Consider the following 19947-nt stretch of genomic DNA (forward strand, 5'->3'; position numbering starts at 1 on the left):
TAGGATGGTTTGGACACATGGAAAGAATGAGTGAAGAAAGATTAGTAAAAGAAGTGTGGAAGGCAGAGGTGGAAGGAGTGAATATGAGGGGGGCGTCCTAGGATGATATGGATGGATGGGGTGAAAGGGGCATTACAAAAGAGAGGAATGTCTGTTGAGGAAGGACAGGAGAGGACAGAAGATAGGGGTGAGTGGAGAGGGGTTGTGTATAGATGCTGCTGTGATGCATGAGTGGGTGGGGGATGGGGGGTGGGGAAGTATGTATGAGAAAAAATTTTGACGCAGCCCGAAGGGATTTCTCCCTGTCTTCTCCTTTTCTGCATGAGGGGACGGAGAGGGGGTGTCGCCGATTTTATGAAGCGGCCTTGCTGTGGATGTACTGTGTCTTGTGACACTACTTCTGACCCAGGGCAGTGGACAGAATGCAGGGATGACCCGTCATCCAGGAGGTGTCGAGATAAGAGGGAGGGAGGAGGGTGGAGGGGAGTGGAATATATAGGAAATGGAATGGGTGGGAGTGGTTTCTATGCCTTTTTCTTTTTGGCTACCCCCCATGTAGGAGGAAAAAGCCTTTGGTATATGTATGTATATATGTATATATATATATATATATATATATATATATATATATATATATATATAAATATATATAAATATAATATCCCCATCTGGGGTATTGGCTGCATGGTATTGTGCAGTATGAATTGCTCAGTAGCATGCGGCCAATACTTTACAGACTATATGGGGTGCTCTTACAGACCAGAATAACATATTTTGTCTATGATAGAGGAAATCTCTACTCATAGAGAAGTGATGCTACTTTACTGTACTGCGACTGTCCTTCTGTTATGCTGTAACCCTCTTAATGTTGTCTTGTACCACTTCCTTGTCTATATATTTCCATTTTTGCCTTTGTCCCCTGTGGTAGGGAGAAATAATAACACTATCATTGAGTTTTCCCAAAGTGATAGAAACAGGTATCCTGCTCTCTGTAACTCTATTACTATGATAAGTCAAGGCATGAGAGGGTCTGGGAGGAGTGTTCCAACCACCTAAGGTTTAGGTCTTTTAATGTGTATGGGTGTGGTATAGATAAGAGTAAAAGCGAAGAGATAGGCAGTATGTTTGTGAGAAGCAAGATGGATGTGTTGGCATTAAGTATAACTAAATTGAAATGGAGGGGTGGTTTTGACTTTGGGAGTGTAGTGGGGAGGGTGTTCGGAGTGAGGAGAGAATGAGGGAGAGAAGGGGTGGCTTTACTAGTAAGTGAAGAGATAGGTAAGTGTGTGGTGGAGTGGAAGGAGGTTTCTTCAAGGTTAATATGGATGAAGGTGAAACTGGAAAGGGAGATGTGTGTCTTTGTAATGGCATATTGGCCTGGAAGTAAAAATAGTGTAGAGGAGGGAAGGGGAAGCTTTTTAGATAGATTTTAATGAGTGCTTAGAGAGTTTTGGGAGGCATATATTAGTGTAGTGGTGTTGGAAGATCTCAGTGCTAGAGTTGGAAATTAACCAATATATGTAGTGGTAAAAAAGTTTGAGTGCCAGGTAAAAATCACAGTGGAGAGCAGATTGTGGAGATATGTTTAGAGAGTTGATAATATCTAATACAGTGTTTAAGAAAAACATTGAGCATAAGTACACATGAAAGAGGGTGGTTGATAAGGCATTAATGGACTATGTAGTGGAGCAGGAGTACAAGGACAAGTGTGGGAAATAGTGAAGGATAGAGAAAAGGTAGGAGTGAAAGAGGAATAGGAGCATTTCAAGGAGGTAGTGACAAGGTGTGCAAAGATGGGTTGTGGATAGGAGGAAACAGAAGGAGAGGTAGTGAGTTGTGATGATGAAATGAAGAAGGTAGTGGAAGAGTAGGAGCAAGTATTCAGGGATTGGTTGCTAATTAGGATGAGAGAAACATATGGGAGGTACAAAGTAAGAAGAGAAGCAAAATATAAGATAAAGGAGGCAAAAAGTAGAGCGGATGTTAAATGGGGAGGAGTATGACAGAAAATTTTGAAGGTAATGAAAAGATGTTTTGTAAGAAAGTTGAAAGAGGAAGGGGGGTGAGTCAGGTAAAGAAAAGGTAAAAGGTGCAGATGGACAGATGTTAACAGAAGAGGCAGTAAGGGAAAGATAGGTAGAGTATATTAAAAAGTTGCTAAATGTGGAGAATAATAGGAAGGGGTTGGTGGTATCAGTGGAAGGTGCTAAGAAATTGATGGTGATGGGTGAGGAAAATGGAGGAGAAATAAGAAAAGATGAGATACAAGGAGTTTTGAAAATGATGAGAGCAAGAAAGGCACCTGAATTGCATGGGTGTTATGTGGAGTATCTGAAGAAGGGAGGTACAGTAATGGAGCACTGGCTAGTGAGGTTTACTGTGTGTGTAAGGGAGGGTAGAGTGCTGGAGGAGTGCCTGTATAATTCTGCTTTACAAGGAAAAAAGGGACATGTGTAGTAATTTCAGAAGGATCAGTTTGTTGAGTGTAGTTGGGAAGGCTTATGGGAGGGAGGGATTAATCAGTGAAGAGCAGTGTGGGTTTAGGAAAGATAGGAGTTGCGTGGATCAGATATTTGTATTTACCTAGTTGTGTTTTATGGGACTATAGCTATGCTTGTTTTGACCTGTTTTTGTATCTCTCCACATCCAGTTTGCTTTTGAATTCGTGTATAGTTCTGGCATTAACTGTTTCACTGTTCAATTTGTTCCAGACGTCAATCACTCTGTGTGGGAAACTACTTTTTTTCAGATCTCTTCTGTAGCTGTCTTTCTTTAGTTTCTTTGTGTGTCCTCTTGTTTCTCTTTGGTCCCATTTTAATAGATTATCTCTATCAAGAACTTCTATTCCTTTCATAATTCTGAAAATGGTCAACAAATTGCCTCTCTTGCTTCTCTGCTCTAATGTTGTCAGTTGTAATTTCTCCAATCTATGTTTGTATGTCAAATTTGATAGTGTAGGTGCCATCTTAGTCGCTGCTCTTTGGATTCTTTTGTAATTTCTTTGTGTTTTTCTTTGTGCTAGGTCCCCACATTGATATAGCATATTCTAGTTTCGGTCTTATCAATGTGACAATTAATTTCTTCATCCATGTAGTCGAATGCCACCTTCATTGATCTTAACAAATTGTAGGTCTCTCCAAATATCTTGTTTACATGTTTGTCAGGTTTCAAGTCACTTGAGATGATTATTCCTAGGCCCCTCTCTTAGATAACTTTCTTTACTTTTTTGTCTCCAATCATATATTTTCCTGAAACTCTATTTTTGCCTTTTCCGAACTCCATTATGCTACATTTCTTGATGTTGAAATTAATTTTGTATTTCTGACTCCATTCCCATACTTTATGTAGGTCATCTTGTAACAATCTGCAATCTTCTTCTGTTTTTACTCTCTTGAGCAATTTAGCATCGTCAGCAAAGAAATTCATGTAACAATTCACTCCTTTGTCCATATAATTTATGTATGGTATATGGCAAACATTAAGGAAGCCAAAACAGAGCCCTGAGGGATGCCACTTTTTACTTCTTCCCATTTCAAGTTTTTATCTCTAAGTACCACTCTCATCTTTCTTCCATTTAGAAAGTCCTTCATCCATTCCAATAGCCTGCCTTGAATTCCTCCTATTTTTTCAATTTTGTTTATTAATTTTTTGTATGGAACCTTGTCAAAAGCCTTTTGCAGTTCCAGGAAGGCGCAGTCCGCCCAATCATCTCTTGTATTATTTCAATCAGTCTCAAGTAAAAGCATATTAGGTTTGTGGTGCACGATCTTCCACTTCTAAAACCAAATTGTTTGGGGTTTATTGTTTTCTTCCAGATGTTTGATCCATCTACTTCTGATGATATTTTTGCATATTTTAGCTATTGTACTAGTGAGGGACACCTGTCTAAAGTTTGTAGGATCTTCCCTGTTTCCTCCTTTATGTATTGGCACTATGTTTGCATCTCCAATCTTGTGGTACCTTTCCCTCTTTTAATGAGAAGACTATTATACTATGTATTTTATCTGTCGGTTCATCTATGCACTCTTTTAATATCCAATTTGCGTTTTCATCGGTCTGTGCGATTTTCTGACATCCACGCTTTTTATTTGATCTCTTATTTCCTTCTGAGTTATTATTTCCTTCATCATGGATGAACTTTCTAACTGGTCATCCTCCCAGGGTTGAGAGTTCTCGATTGTAAAAACAGACTTGAAATGTCTGATCATAACATCTGCCATCTCTGTATCATCTGTGTATTCCTTATCATCTTCATGCAGTTTTACTATGTCATGCTTGTCCTTTCTTTTGTCATTTACATATCTGTAAAAGAGTTTCGGTTGATCCTTACATTTGTCTATAATATGTGTCAAGGCAGATTTGTGTGAAAGCTATAGGAAAAGGTAAGGATGATTTTGGGCCTTTATGGATTTAGAAAAGGCCTGTGACAGGGTAGACAGGAAGGCATTGTGGGAGGTATTGCACATATATGGGATTGAGGGAAAGCTGTTAGAGATAGTCAAGAGTTTTATGAGAGTAGTAGAGCCTGTGTTATATTTGGAAATGGAGAGAGTGAATTGTTTTGAGGTAAAGGTGGGGCTGCATCAGGGATGTGTTATGTTGCTATGGCTTTTCAGTGAATAGAGTGGTGTGGGAGTTAAATGTGAGGGTAATTGGCAGGGGACTGGAGATGGTTAAAGAAATTGTAGAAAAGTTGAAGGGGAGCCAGTTGTTGTTGGCTGATGACACTGCTTGTGGCAGGGTCAGAGGGGGATTAAGGCATTTAGCAACAGGGTTTGGGAAGGTATGTGATAGGAGGAAGTTGAAGATAGATGTGGGTAAAAATAAGTTAATGAGGTGTGCAAAGGGAGAGGATGGCATGGAGTTGGAAGTAGGTCTTAAGGGGGTACGCGACACCTGGAGGTCATTTTCTAAAATATTTAGAGTAAAGAGCTGAAACTTCTCAGGTAAATAGGTATCCATATTGCCTACATTTTAGGTGAAGCAGAATGATGTATGTACACATGTACACATGTACGTATACCAGTAGCGACATTTAAAAGTGCACAGCACCATAATACGTGGACCAATTTGTTTTATATTTTGGCTATGATTAGTCAGTAGGCACACCTAGGGCCGGTCATTGAGTAATTGAACAATTTCCTTTATACTTTTGCATACAGGCATTTCAATTTTAATGGCTGGCAAAAATAGTGAAAAATACAATTTTTTTGCTCGTTTCCATTATTACTCCGAACTCTCTCATCCTATTCAAAATATTCGAACGATCGGCCCTAGCAGTTACTAAAAGTAATATTCCCTGTAAGTTTCATCTAAATCTAATGTATATTAGATTTTTTATGATTAAAAAAAAGTAGAAAAATATCGAACGGAGATATGGCAACTTGAAATATGAATATATCTGTAACTTGCTTATAGTTTCACCAATTTGACTGATTTTTTCATGGCTTAATTCTTATTATATAATAAGTAAGTACAGTAAAATTTATCAACATATTTTAATTATAAGTACTTTAAATACTGAAAAACTAAAGTATAAGTATGTCACAGTAGTGACGACGCACAGACGACAACATCATATAATTTGCTTTTTTGCACCTTTGGCGGTTTCTTCATATGAAACCTCTCTGCTGGGGGTCTTCATGGTATCTAAATCATTGGAAAGAGGTTTATTTTCCAGTAGTGGGCGCCTTCTCTTTCCTCATCAGATTCCCCTCGCCAATCTATGTTGGTAGGGCACCCCCTCCAGCATCATATGATGTCCCTTCTTCTTTCTTCTTCCTGTATAGCCTTGATCTTTTTCCTCTTGCTTTCTTCTTTGGATTTAATCTTCCTCTTTGAATTGTTTAGTCTAATGTTGTCCTTTACCTCTGTCACCGTCACAGAGGTGCAGGTGAGGGCGGTGGTGGAGTAAGAGGTGGTGAGATCTTTAGTCGTCTTTGACTGCTTGCCATCTTTAACTGCTGTTTTTTGTCATTGTGATGTTCTTTTGTTCTTTTTGCTACCCATGATGACTGTACTAAAGAGTAATATGTACTAGCTAAAGTAATAGATTGCAATGAGAGCTCATGAGACATGCGTACTTTCCTTTTCAGAGCTAGCCGGTAACTAACGCTTAGTTTCGCACAAAGTTGGCGAAGTATTCTCCCTCCACCTTCCTCCCTTCCCCTCCACAATCGTATCTTTGTTCCAGAGTTGGTAATTCTAATTTGAAGAGTCTTTGCTCATATGTCATTTCGGAAAGAGTTGGTGCCAGTTTTGTTGTTGCTCTTTGTATTCTTTCTAAAAAAAATTATATTCTATTTGGGACTGGGTGTCCATAGTGTTGCTGCGTACTCAAGTTTTAGTCTTATTAATGTAGTTGGAATTTTTTTATAATTTCTAAATGCCACTTTTATTGACCTCAATACATCATTAATGGACGTTAATTAGCTGTGTTTGCAGTGTTTTCAGTGTTTTTAGTGCTGTTGTTTAGTGCATGCAATCACTATGCCACCCAAAAACCACTCCAAAACACCGAAAACACAGCGAAAACACCGCAAACACAGCTAATTAATGTCCGTTAATGAGAGGTCTCACTGTATGCTTATCCGGTGTCATGTCCTTGCTGATTATCACTCCAAGATCTTTCTCCAAGTTTACTTTTTTGACCTCTTCTTCACCAATTTTGTAATCTTTCGATATTCTGTTTTTACTTTTTCCAAATTCCATTATACTACATTTCTTGATATTGAATTTTACTTCCCACTTTTGAGTCCATTTCCAGATCTTGTCCAAGTCTTGTTGTAATGAGTTACAGTTTTCCTCCACTTTTTCTTTAATATTTTTGTGTCATCTGCAAAGAAATTCATGTAATACTCTACTCCTTCATCCATGTCATTTATGTATATGGCAAACATGATCAGGGCCAGCACTGATCCCTGCGGGACACCACTTATCACTTCTTCCCAGTTTCAGAATTTGTCTCTAATTACTACTCTCATTTTCCTCCCAGTCAGGAAGTCTTTTAGCCATTCCAATAATTTTCCTCTGATGCCACCTATTGATTCTATCTTTCTTATTAATTTTTTGTGCGGTACCTTATCAAATGCCTTTTGTAGGTCCAGAAAGGCACAGTCTGCCCACCCATGTCTCTCTTGTATTATGTCTATTAATCTTGAGTAGAAGCAGATCAAGTTTGTTGTACATGATCTTCCTTGTCTGAATCCAAATTGATTTGGATTCAGTATAGTTTTTTCTTCCAAATGCTTAACCCATCTATTTTTGACGACTTTTTCACAAATTTTTGCTACTGTGCTTGTCACAGTAGCAGCTTGTCACTAGTTTGATGGGTCTTCTTTGTTTCATCCCTTATAAATTGGTACAATGTTTGCCTTCTTCCTGTCCTGTGGCACTTTCTTTCTTTTAAGTGAGAATTCAATTATATTGTATATTTTGTCTGTTAATTTTTCCATGCATTCTTTCAGTATCCAATTTGTAATTCTGTCCGGACCATGTGATTTTCTGACATTAAGCATTTTAATTTAGTTGCTGATTTCCTTTTGTGTTACAATTATTTCTTTCATTGAGGGGGATATCTCTATTTCCTCACCGTTAGGTGAGTTTTCTATTGTGAGTACTGATTTGAAAGGGTTGTTCATGATTTACCATTTCCAGTTCTTCTGTATATTCATTTTTACCTTGGCACAGTTTTTCTAATTCTTGTTTGTTCTTCAGTTTGCCATTTACATACGTGTAAAATAGTTTTGGTTCTTGCATTTTTCTATTTTTTTTTTTTTCATATTTCTCTTTTCATCTCTGTGTATTTTTACATAATCATTTCTTAGTTTGATGTACATTTGCCATTTGCTTATTTTCTTGTCTCTTTTCCATTTCTTCCAAGCTTTGTCTCTATTATCCTTAGCTTCACTACACCTTTTGTTGTACCAGCTTGTTATGTATGTTCTTTCCATTTTTTGTTGTGATACGTATTTATTTACTCCATTATAAATTTCTTTTAGTATATTCCATTTCTCTTCCATCCCTATTTCTTCATTGAGGAATTTTTCCCAGTTTGCATTGCGAAAGAATATTTTGAGTCTCAAAATTTTTGTTGTTGTACATCAGTCTTCGTATTCTATGTTTATCATTTTTGCTTTGATCCACTTGCTCTTTCAACTCCAATTCTATTAGTAAATGGTCACTCTTTCCTATCAGAGTTTTGTAATCAATTTTATCGACAATCTCAGGCTCTGTCATAAGTATTAAGTCCAGCTTTGAAGCTTCTTCACTACCTCTACATCTAGTATTTTCCCTAATCCACTGGGTCATTGTGTATTTGATGGTCATGTCAAGCAGGACGTTGCCCCAGAGTTCCTCTACCCCCTTCACTGTCATTTCTTCTCAACATATTTCTTTTGAATTAAAGTCACCCATAATTACTGTATTTCCTCTGTCTTTCAGTATATTAGTTAATTCATATTTTGTATCTTCTAATAATTTGGAATGATCACTTTCTGTCCAGAATTGTGTTTTGGTGGGCACATACACCACTACAAATTTTCTACTCTTCATATGTTTGCTTTCAACTTGTATCATAATTGATTCTACATCATTTTTTCTTCAGTTATTTTTGTTACATATAAATCTTTATTAGTCAAAATTTAAACTCTGCCACCCTGTTTATCCTTCCTATTCTTTGTCCAGCAGTTGTATACCCCTTGTCCCACAGTGTTGGGTGGTAGAGTATACTTTAGTTTAGTTTCCACTATTTCCATTATGTCTGGTTTTTCTAAGGACAGGTAAATGTTTAATTCATTCATTCCTGAGGTTATTCCATCTATATTAGTATAAGCTATTTTTTATTTTCTTTCTCATTTTTCTGTCTTTGTTTCCATTTTCCTTATATACCATTTTCTCAGCCTCAGGTCCACCACTCTCCAAATTTTTTTTTTTTTTTTTTTCAGTTTCAGTTCTTTTTTCGTTTTTTTTGTTCGCTTAGTTTCTAAGTTCTTTTTCTTTCTCTTTTTCTTCTTCACTTGTTTCTTTTTTTTATCCATATATTTTTGTAATGTTCACTATTTGCTAATTTCGTTCCTCTACAATTGTTTGAGATCTAAGCTTTACTTTCAGTGGCCCGTATTGTTTTTCTTTAGAGTATCTGCCCATCCTATGGGTTTCCTCGATTTCCCTATCCAAGCCTAATTCTTCTGCTTGTAATTCTTTCAGAATTTCCTTAGCGATCTTTTTCTCTTTCTTTTCCCTCTGATATCTAGGTACACCATGCTTCTCTTTAGTGCCATAGATTACAATGCATCTTTTTTATCCTTTGGGTCTCTTAAGTTGCCTTTTTCTTTGATTACTTGGATCACCGTTTCCTTGGTATTTTCTTTGACTTATTGCTCCATTATTTCTTTAAGGGATACTTTTTGACATTCCTGTTCAATTTTCCACTGCTTCTTTATTTCCTGTAAGTCATATTCTTTGATTTTTTCTTCCACCTTTTCAGTCACTGCTTGCATTTGATTTATTATTTCCTTTTTTAATGCCTCATTTATATTTATGTCTTCACTTTTTAACCTTCTATTTTCTCCCTTTCATTTATTTAATTCCTTTTTTAACTCATCTCCCTATTATTCTCCTCATTGGCTTTCCTTAGCATGGATACTTCTTTGTACATTATTTTGTACTCACTTTTGAGCTCTCAATTCATCCAAAATGTCATTCATATCTCTATTTCTCATTATATTTCTATATCTTGGTTCTCTATCCATTTCTAAACCTCTATGCATAATATTTCCTTCCCCTTCAAACCCCGAAAAGAAACCTCTTTCAAACCTTTGGTATTCCCTTGGTGTCTGGGCTAGACAGGTCTTTTTCTTGATAACACAGAGTGGAGTCTCTATTCTGCTTTCTTCTAGGCATCTCTTTGTTGTTTCTTTGTCTCTTGATGTTCCTTTGCTTTTTTCCATTTTTATGAAAAATAGTAATAAAAAGAAAAAATATAAAATGGAGATACAAAGACGTTTACATTTTGGTCTCAACGAGTTTTTGCTTTCACTACACTGTATCTATGTAAACAACTAGGTCCGCTTTCCAATCGTTTGCTCGTGAATCGCTAGCTAGCGGCTCAGAGCGTTCGTCCTGCATGTCCTGCTTCAACCGAGTCTTCCAACATGTATTGACTGGTCCTGGAGCTGCAGCATCTACGTCGTGGGACCACCCCCCAACCCCAAGAGTTGGGGGCCAAACGGCAGCAACCAACCCTGGCCACCAGCTCTACGCAGGTGGCACCGATCCCCAAGAGGAGCTACGCCTACCTTGGGGAGTACCACAATCCTTTTTCCCAACATGCAATATTACGTTTTTTCTGCACCGAGGGGTGATTTTCCGGCGATCACCCCTCTTCTTCTACTTTTAGCTGGAGATGTAGAGAGCAATCCTGGGCCCACCACAAAATACACATGCCCAACATGCTCTAAACCCATTACTTCGAGCAGACAGACAAAGGGCTCGGTTCAGTGCAATATGTGCAAAAACTGGGCCCACCTCACTTGTACAACACTTGCTGACCCAAACAATACACAAACACTTGGACATGTTCTACCTGCCCTCCAGAAACCCCACTCCCACCTCCCCAACCACAGCCAGCACCCTCACCCACTCCCACTCCCAATTTCCCTCTGCCCTTACCCCCGATTAGTACTCCCCTTCCTTTGTCCCCGATCTCTCCTTTCCCCCCCTCTGACCCAGATCCTACACCTTCCCCACTACCACCCCAACCTCAACCCCAAACGGCAACATACAACACATACAAAACACACAACATCAACATATTACAACACAACATTGACGGTATTAACACGAAAAAACATGAACTTGAACACTTTCTTAAACAACACAACATACACATTGCGATTTTACAAGAAACAAAACTAAGACACTCACACAAAACACCATCATTTCATAATTACACCACCATCAGACAAGACCGGACTGACGGCTATGGCGGTGGACTCATCACCCTGATCCACCACTCCATCTGTTTTGTGGACACAAGTGCCACAACCAAAATTCTCCTCCCTACCACAGATAACACAGAAATCCAATCCATTCGAATCCGCACAGGTAACAAATCAACACTGACAATAGTTAACATGTACATTCCCCCCCAATCATCCCCCACAGTTCCAGACACCTTCAGGCCTCATTTTAGCCAACTAACCTCAATCCCCAACCTGATCATGGGTGGAGACTTCAACGCCAAGTCGTCTGCCTGGTATGTCGACAACTCTGACACAGAGGGCTTGATATACAGACTCAGTTTGACTCATTGACTATCATGAACAACACACATAATCATACACATATCCCACACCAAGCCCTCTACACTCCCTCCTCTCCTGATATCACCTTTTGCTCCCCCTGCCTAACCCCAACAACATCATGGAGAGTGGTCGGAACCCTTGGCTCTGACCACCTTCCAATCATCATCACCACCAAAACAAGATGCACCCCAGTTGGCCACAGACACACTTACACCAATTACAAGAGAGCTAACTGGGAAGCTTTTATTGAAGAGACAGAACAACATTTTGAAACGCTTAACAGTACACCAATCACAAACATAAACAATGCTGTGCACACTTTTAATACAATCATACAAAATGCAGACAAGAGATACATCCCTAGAGGCAACAGAAAATCACACAACCCCAACTTCACACCAGAAATCCAAAGCCTCATCAGACAACGTGACACACTTAAACACGGTACCCCCACACCTATCCCTCAAAACATAGCAGACCAAATACAAACACTAAACACTGTGATTGCCAATAAAATACATGAACAAAAAACACAAAATTGGCAAAACTTTATCAATACACTTGATCACAAAACAAACACCAGCAAATTGTACAAAACACTCAACAGCATTACACTATCCAACAGTAACACTACACGCTCTCACGCAGCAATAATCACAACAACAGATAATCTACCCTCAAACAGACAACAAGCAAACGCACTCATACGTCATTTTGCACAGACAAGCCATCTCACTTCTCACCCTGACAACCGACGCACCATTCGACGTAAGAAAGACTTTCCCACAGACTCAGACTATATACCCTTCATAGACAGTCAGACAAAACTCATAATACATAGTCTCAAGCACTCATCTGCCTGTGGCCCTGATAACATAAGCAACATCCACCTAAAACACATTGGACCACAAGGTATACACGCACTCACAAACATTGCAAACTACAGCTATTCACACAACACTATACCCGACATCTGGAAGCATGGTAAGATAATCACCATTCCAAAACCGAACAAAGACCCAACAATCCCAACATCGCACCGCCCAATCACACTTCTCTGCACCCTCTCTAAAGTCATTGAACGCCTAATACTTAAACTTGTTACACCACATATTCCCCTTGCTGACTCATAACACGGTTTTAGGCCACTACACTCCACAAACACTCTTCTGACAAACCTCACACAAAGAATTTTAGATGGCATCAATTCAGATAGGCCCCACCAAAGAACACTTCTTATAACATTAGACATTAGTAAAGCTTTTGATGCTATCCCCCGCCACAACCTAACAAATAAAATATATAAAACAGACATGCACAATAACACCAAAAGATGGCTGGCCAATTATCTGGCAGGTAGGAATGCTTACGTGTCATATAATGGCCAATCATCGCACATCAGAAACATTAAGAACGGAGTACCACAGGGCTCAGTTCTATCCCCCACATTATTTAATCTATACATGCATGACTTACCCACGCCAGACACCTCAGAAATACAAATCTCTTCCTACGCAGACGACATAACAATCACATGCACACATCGTAACACAGACAAAGCTGCAGAAATAATCCAGCCATACCTTGACACACTCAACACCTGGTTCATCACAAACAGACTCAAAATAGCTCCAACCAAATCTACAGCGTCCCTTCTCACAAACTGGACAAAAGAACACAAATACATACCTCATCTCTACATCAACAACACTCTAATACCACACAGAAACACACCGAAAATTCTTGGTGTAACATACAATACATCCATGTCTTTCAAACAACACATCACAAACATAAAAAAACAAATGCACACCCAGACTTAACGCACTTAAGTCAATCACTGGAACAACATTTGGACAAAACAAACTAATATAACAATATACAAACAATGCATACGCTCAGTGTTGAATTATGCGAGTCCTGCATGGGCTCCTAATCTCAGTGAGACACACCACAACACCCTTCAAATTATACAAAACAAAGCCCTAAAAACAATTACAGGCTGCACAAATACAACACCTACAGACCATTTACACCATGAAACAAAAGTCCTCAAAGTCAAGGACCACCTCGACATGAGAGGCACACAAACACTTGCCGCAGCCACCACAAACACATTACACCCGCTACACTACATAGCAGAACACCCACACACACCAAGAAACATTAAAACAACACCCAAAGACCTTTATCATGCACAGATACTCTCTTCTCTTCCTCCACAACCACCAAATACCAGCCTCCGGAAACATATTCATAATCATATCACTCACCGCTCCATTAACACACTGAAAGACAACACACTGCTGCATGCCAGACCCCCTGATATCCACCCTTCTGAATCCTCTCTCCCACGAAAGGACAGAGTCCACTTGGCCAGACTGCGGTGCGGTCACCACCCAGCACTTCTAAGCTACCAGAAGAGGCTGGATGACAGCATTGTGAACAGCTGCCCAGGATGTAACACTTCACCCCATACCATACAACACATAATGGAAGACTGCATTATACACAATCATGCACGCAAACAAAACAACATACGCTCTATAAAGGATTTGTGGGAAAACCCAGTTTCGGCTATGGCATTCCTTGGGGAGACGGGACTGCTCGGACAGACAGTCTAGGGAACGACAACAACAACAACATGTATTGACTAAGTTTGTTTCTGTTTACCAGCAATATGCTGACAAATTACACTCAAGAGTCCTACATGCCTCTTGTTAGATACACCTGGCCCACACAGAACAGAGCCCCATTCATTGGGTCAGCAGGGTCTATCCACTAAAAACCTGACAGCAAGAATTTAATGGTGCTATGGTTTCGCATAGGGCCCCACGCGTGCAATGCCAGCATGCGATGATAAAAACTAGTATGAACTAGTATCACATTTTCTAGTATCATCGCCAGTACAACGTGGTGATGTCATAATTCCAATTAGATGAATAATGACTAAATGCACACCTAGACTTAATATGCTTAAATCTATTACAGGAACAACATTTAGACAAAACAAAGAAACTATTACTAAAGTACACAAAAAATGCATACATCCAGTGATGAATTAGGTGAGCCCCACATAGGCCCCTAATCTCACTAAGACACACCACAACATCCTACAGACCATACAAAACAAAGACAAAGACAATTATAGGATACACAAATACAACACCTATAGACCATTTGCACCATGAAACAAAAGTCCATAAGGTTAAGGATCATTTTGACAAACATTTGCCACAGCATCCACAAACACGTTACACCCACTGCATTACATAGCAGAACACCCACACATGATAAACATCAAAATAACACCAAAAAAACACAAAACAAATACTCTCTTCTCTTCCTCCTCAACTACTAGACACCAACCTTCAGAAGCATATCCATAAAGATATTGTTCATTGCTCCATCAACAAACTGAAAGACCGTTCATTGATACATGCCAGATACCCATCCATCTGAATCCTTTCTCCCCTGAAATGACAGAGTCCACCTGGCCAGACTTTGGTGTGGCCACCATCTGGTCCTTTTTAGCCACTAGTAGAGGCTGGATGACTGCAGTACAGATAACTGTCTAGAATGCAACACTTCACCCCATACTATACAACACATTAGGGAAGACTGCATTGTACACAGTGACACTTGCAAACAACACAATATACACTATAAATGATTTGTGGGGGAAATCCCATTCCAGCTGTGGAGTTCCTCAAGGAGACAGGAGTGCTCAGCCAGACATTCTAGGGAATGACAATAGCAATAGCATCAACTAAACAAATAACCACTCTTTTCCTGTAGTCAACACCTGACAAAAGCTCTTTTTCCCCCTCCCCCTTCATGTTCATGAGGTGAGGGTTGTTGATTCAGCTTACAAATAACAGACTGGATGAAACCACCACACTAGCTGAGTGTGGAATAACCTGCCTGCTTGCTCCTGCCTCTGCCTCCCTGTTACTCACCCACTCACCTCTGTGTAGTTCGCTTTTGGAGCTGACACTAGCTATTGTAATATCCTTAACCTCTTTAATATGAGTCAAATATTTGCACGCACATCAGGCTGTCTGATGCATGATGATGCATCACAATATGCACATTACAAAATATAAAGTTACTGCTGTTATACTTCTCATTCACCCTGAATAAATATAACATTACAGAAAACATGATCAAGCCTGTTCACAGAACACTAGGATCACTCGGCTACAATAAAATACCTGGTAAATATATTCAGGAAGCTGACGCCGGCATTCTCATATACCCCACTCATGACTCATGACACATACATAGGTGTCCTCGTATTCAAGAAGTTAAACTCAAAATTTCAAACTTTAACGCATGGCGCAACGAGGGCCAAGCAAGAGAGGAAGAGTGAAGTTCTGTCATGAAGGATATTTATATCAATTTTATGAATTAAGTAAGGCAGAAATGTTAAAGGATAAGCAGATCACAACTTTCAAACCCAAATTTTCCTAATTGACTTGTAGATTATATCTGAATGAATAAATTAATGTAGTATTTCAGTTGGCCTGGATATATATATATATATATATTTTTTTTTTTCTCTCGTCAAAATGAGTCATCTACAACAAAAGTTGGGACTAGTGGTTGCCATGTTGATAACATAACCATCTAAAAACAAAGTGCCATTTACAATACATAGGACATGCAGAACTGTGTTGTGTATCTTTTGGGTAATGTTTGTTTTTTCTTGATTTTCCTCTGTTTTGACCATGTCCAAATGGTTGTTTTTTCTTGATTTTCCTCTGTTTTGACCATGTCCAAATGGGTGAGAAGAGAGGAGGAACCCAATATTTAGCTTGGAATTGTAGCAAATTGAAATTAAAGAACAGTATTAGTGTTTTTGAATTTCTTAACCCAGACAAATTGCTAGAGAGACACGAGGTCTGATGCTCTGTCATTTCTTGCACCCGGGCGGATTTTTTGTACAGTTGGGGTACTTCATGACTTTGGTTAGATTTGGCATTTATCACTGACCAAGAGGCAGCCAAAAAGATACATTGGAGGCTAGTTGAGCTTGCTTGTCCAAATCTAGGCCTGATTCCTAAAAGGCCAAAACAGGACAATCTTTACCACCCCCAAGAACCAAGTTATGACTGCTACTGGTATGTGAACTACTCCAGCCCAAACAGTTGTAGAGACACCTAAAATTAGAAGTCTGTTTGCCAAAATGGACAGAAAAAGGGTAAGTGATATTTGTACATTTGGTGAAAATTTCTCTAGAAAAGTAGCTGAAAGACATGCATCATGTCATGACATGATGCATGAATGATATGATAATGATATCCCATGGAGATATATAGGACTAGGCCTACCTCCTTGGATTAGTGTTTTTTTTTTTGCAGTGGGCATGCATACCTAGGCCTATGTTTCATATAGCCTGATATGAATTTTAATGGCCAGTGTACTTCATATTTCAGACAATTGATGACCCACTGAAAGCTGCTAAAGAGCCTAATATCTTAGAGCCTGAGATTGATCATAAGCCTGAGCCAGTTCCCAACACCTGTGAAGATGCAGTGCAAACTATCAAAAGTATGAGTAGATGTGGAAAACATTAATCAGTTATGGTGAAAGTTCATCCTCTTATACTATTAGTTGGTAAGTTAATTATTTGACCCCTGTATTTACCTAATAGCAATGCTTGTTGGGTTCAGTCTCCTATTCTCTAATTTTCTAACATACCTAGACTCAGATTTATGTAAGGTTCCAACTTAATATATATCTTTGATTTCCAATTATCATATGTAGTGTTGAACTCATGTATTGTTTGAGCTTGGGAGGTCAAAGAGCAGTTGCAAGTAGTGACCGGAAAAGTGGCAGAGTCAATCAAAGAAACAGACCTCATTGAAATAAAAAATCAATGGAAACAAGAACAGGAAAATCAAGAAATATCTTTTAGAGAAATATTACAAAAACAGATGGAGGAAAATACAAAAACAGTTATGAAAGTAATTAAAAGGAAAATTGGGTGAGAGATGCAGTTGACAAAGGCAAATGCATTGTGGTCCATGGTATCCAGGAAAAGCATGATATGTATAGATACCAGAGAGAAAAGGAGGAGAAGGAATTAGCTAAAGAAATTCTGAAAGAAATACAGGATGAAGGTCAGAATCTTGATAAAGAAATCGACGAAACACGCAGGATAGGCAAATATTCAAAAGAAAAACATCATAGACCTCTGAAAATAAAACTAAGAACATAAATAATAGCAGAGGAGGTATTATAGAAAGTGGTCAAACTGGCAAACAGAGAGAAATTCAAACATATAAGGATACAAAAGGAAATGAGTGATGAGGAAAAAGAGAAAGACAAAGCTCTCAGAATTGAAGCCAATGATTGGAATGAGAAGAGAACAGACGGATTTTTTTTTTTTTTTTTTTTTTTTTTTTTTTGAGAGTGCTGGACTTGAGGCTGACAAAATGGTACATAAAAAATGGAAACTTAAAAAAAAAAAAAATGGAAATATGAAAATAAAAGTGGCATACACAAATATTGATGGTATGATCTCTGGAATCAACAAACTAAATGACTATCTAGAAACAGAAAGACCTGATATCATGGGCATAGTAGAGACAAAATTGAAAGGACCTCTATCAACAAGCATAGTGGGACATGGCCTATATAACCACTGGGTGAAAAATGGAACAGACAAGCAAGGAGGAGGTGTCATGATATTGGCCAAAAATGGTCTAAATGTGACAAAGATTATTATAGGCCAAGGCAGTGTAGAAGTAATTATGATTAAAATTGCAAACAAAAAGATGAAAAGCAGAAAATTTGTAGCAGTGTATGTACCACTGAAAAACCATGCGTGGTTGGACTGCGAACATTCTAAATTACTGGAAGAAACAATGAATGTGCTAAATGAGTTACTGAAAGAGGGTGGAAATATAGTAATCATGGGAAAATTCAATGCAAAAGACATAATTTGGGAAGAAATGATAGTTAAAGGTGAAGATGAACTTTGGAGCAACATTCTACTGGATATGACCATCAAATACACCCTAACACAATGGGTTAATGAAAATACTAGATATAGAAACAATAAAGAACCACGAAACTAGACTTAATATTAATTTCTGAACCTGATATTGTGAACAAAATGGTGTATAAAACGCCAATTGGAAAGAGTGACCATATACTAATAGAGTTTGAATTAAAAGAACAGACCAATGTAGATAGGAATGATAAACATAGATTAGGAAGATTTATGCACAACAAAACGGATTTTGTAAAACTAAGAAAAAAATTCCAAAACACAAATTGGGATAAATTCTCTAAAGAGGAAACAAATATGGAAAACAAATGAAACATATTCAAAGAAAAGTACAAAGAAGGAATTAATAAATATGTACCAGAAAAGAAACAAAAAGAGATTTTATAAAATGTTTGTTCAACAAAAGATGTAGTGAGGCTAGAGCCAGGAGAGACAAAACCTGGAAAAAAGATAGAAAAACATCTAAATGGTAAACATATGTAAAACTTAGGAATGAATTTGTGAATATACGCATGAAAGAAAAAAGAGAATATGAAAGGGATATCATAGACAAATGTAAGGAACAACCTAAACTATTTTATAGATATATAAATGACAAATTAAAGAATAATCATGAAATAGTGAAACTGTGTGAAGGAGATAAAGAATACATAGATGGCACTGAGATGGCAGAAGTTATGATCAGATATTTCAGGTCTGTTTTTACAATTGAGAGCTCACAATCTTGGGAATATGGACAACAAGAAAGATCACCCATGATGATAAACATAGAGAAGAAAGATTTATGTACAACAAAACGGATTTTGTAAAACTAAGAAAAAACTTCCAAAACACAAATTGGGATAGATTCTCTAAAGAGGAAACAAATATGGAAAACAAATGAAACATATTCAAAGAAAAGTACAAAGAAGGAATTAATGAATATGTACCAGAAAAGAAACAAAAAGAGATTTATGTAAGATGTTTGTTCAACAAAAGATGTAGTGAGGCTAGAGCCAGGAGAGACAAAGCCTGGAAAAAATGGAAAAAAGAGAGAAAAACATCTAAATGGTAAACATATATAAAACTTAGGAATGAATATGTGAATATACGCATGAAAGAAAAAAGAGAATATGAAAGGGATATCATAGACAAATGTAAGGAACAACCTAAACTATTTTATAGATATATAAATGACAAATTAAAGGATAAGCATGAAATAGTGAAACTGCGTGAAGGAGATAAAGAATATATAGATGACACTGAGATGGCAGAAGTTATGATCAGATATTTCAGGTCTGTTTTTACAATTGAGAGCTCACAATCTTGGGAATATGGACAACAAGAAAGATCACCCATGATGAAAGAAATAAAGATAACACAAAAAGAAATAAGAGACCAAATAAAAAGCCTAGATGTCAGAAAATTGCACGGACCAGATGGAATTGCAAATTGGATACTGAAAGAGTGTATAGATGAACTGACAGACAAACTATACAAGATAATTGACTTCTCACTCAAAGAGGGAAAGGTACCGCAAGATTGGAAAGATGCAAACATAGTACCAATATATAAAGGAGGAAATAGGGAAGATCCTACAAACTTCAGACCAGTATCCCTCACAAGCACAGTAGCAAAAATATG

General features: G+C 38.0%; 1 protein-coding gene across 6 annotated transcripts in view; it reads left to right on the forward strand.

Annotated features, from left to right (window-relative positions):
* Nucleotides 1–19947, forward strand: part of LOC143018161 (malectin) — a 397497-nt gene that overhangs the window by 262426 nt on the left and 115124 nt on the right. Inside the window, exons 6-7 of one of the 6 annotated variants that reach the window (XM_076173317.1) lie at nt 16360–16509; nt 16745–16889. The exons of 3 other annotated variants lie outside the window; for them this stretch is intronic. In XM_076173317.1, the coding sequence (XP_076029432.1) occupies nt 16360–16472 (113 nt within the window). In that variant the 3' untranslated portion in view covers nt 16473–16509; nt 16745–16889. Of the gene's footprint in view, nt 1–15463; nt 16711–16744; nt 16890–19947 lie in introns of those variants that run through there. 2 more of the 6 variants (XM_076173319.1, XM_076173316.1) reach the window with 2 other exon arrangements.

Source organism: Oratosquilla oratoria, chromosome 34, assembly GCF_046742065.1.
Source record: "Oratosquilla oratoria isolate Oo_2021 chromosome 34, ASM4674206v1, whole genome shotgun sequence".
Classification (NCBI taxonomy): domain Eukaryota; kingdom Metazoa; phylum Arthropoda; class Malacostraca; order Stomatopoda; family Squillidae; genus Oratosquilla; species Oratosquilla oratoria.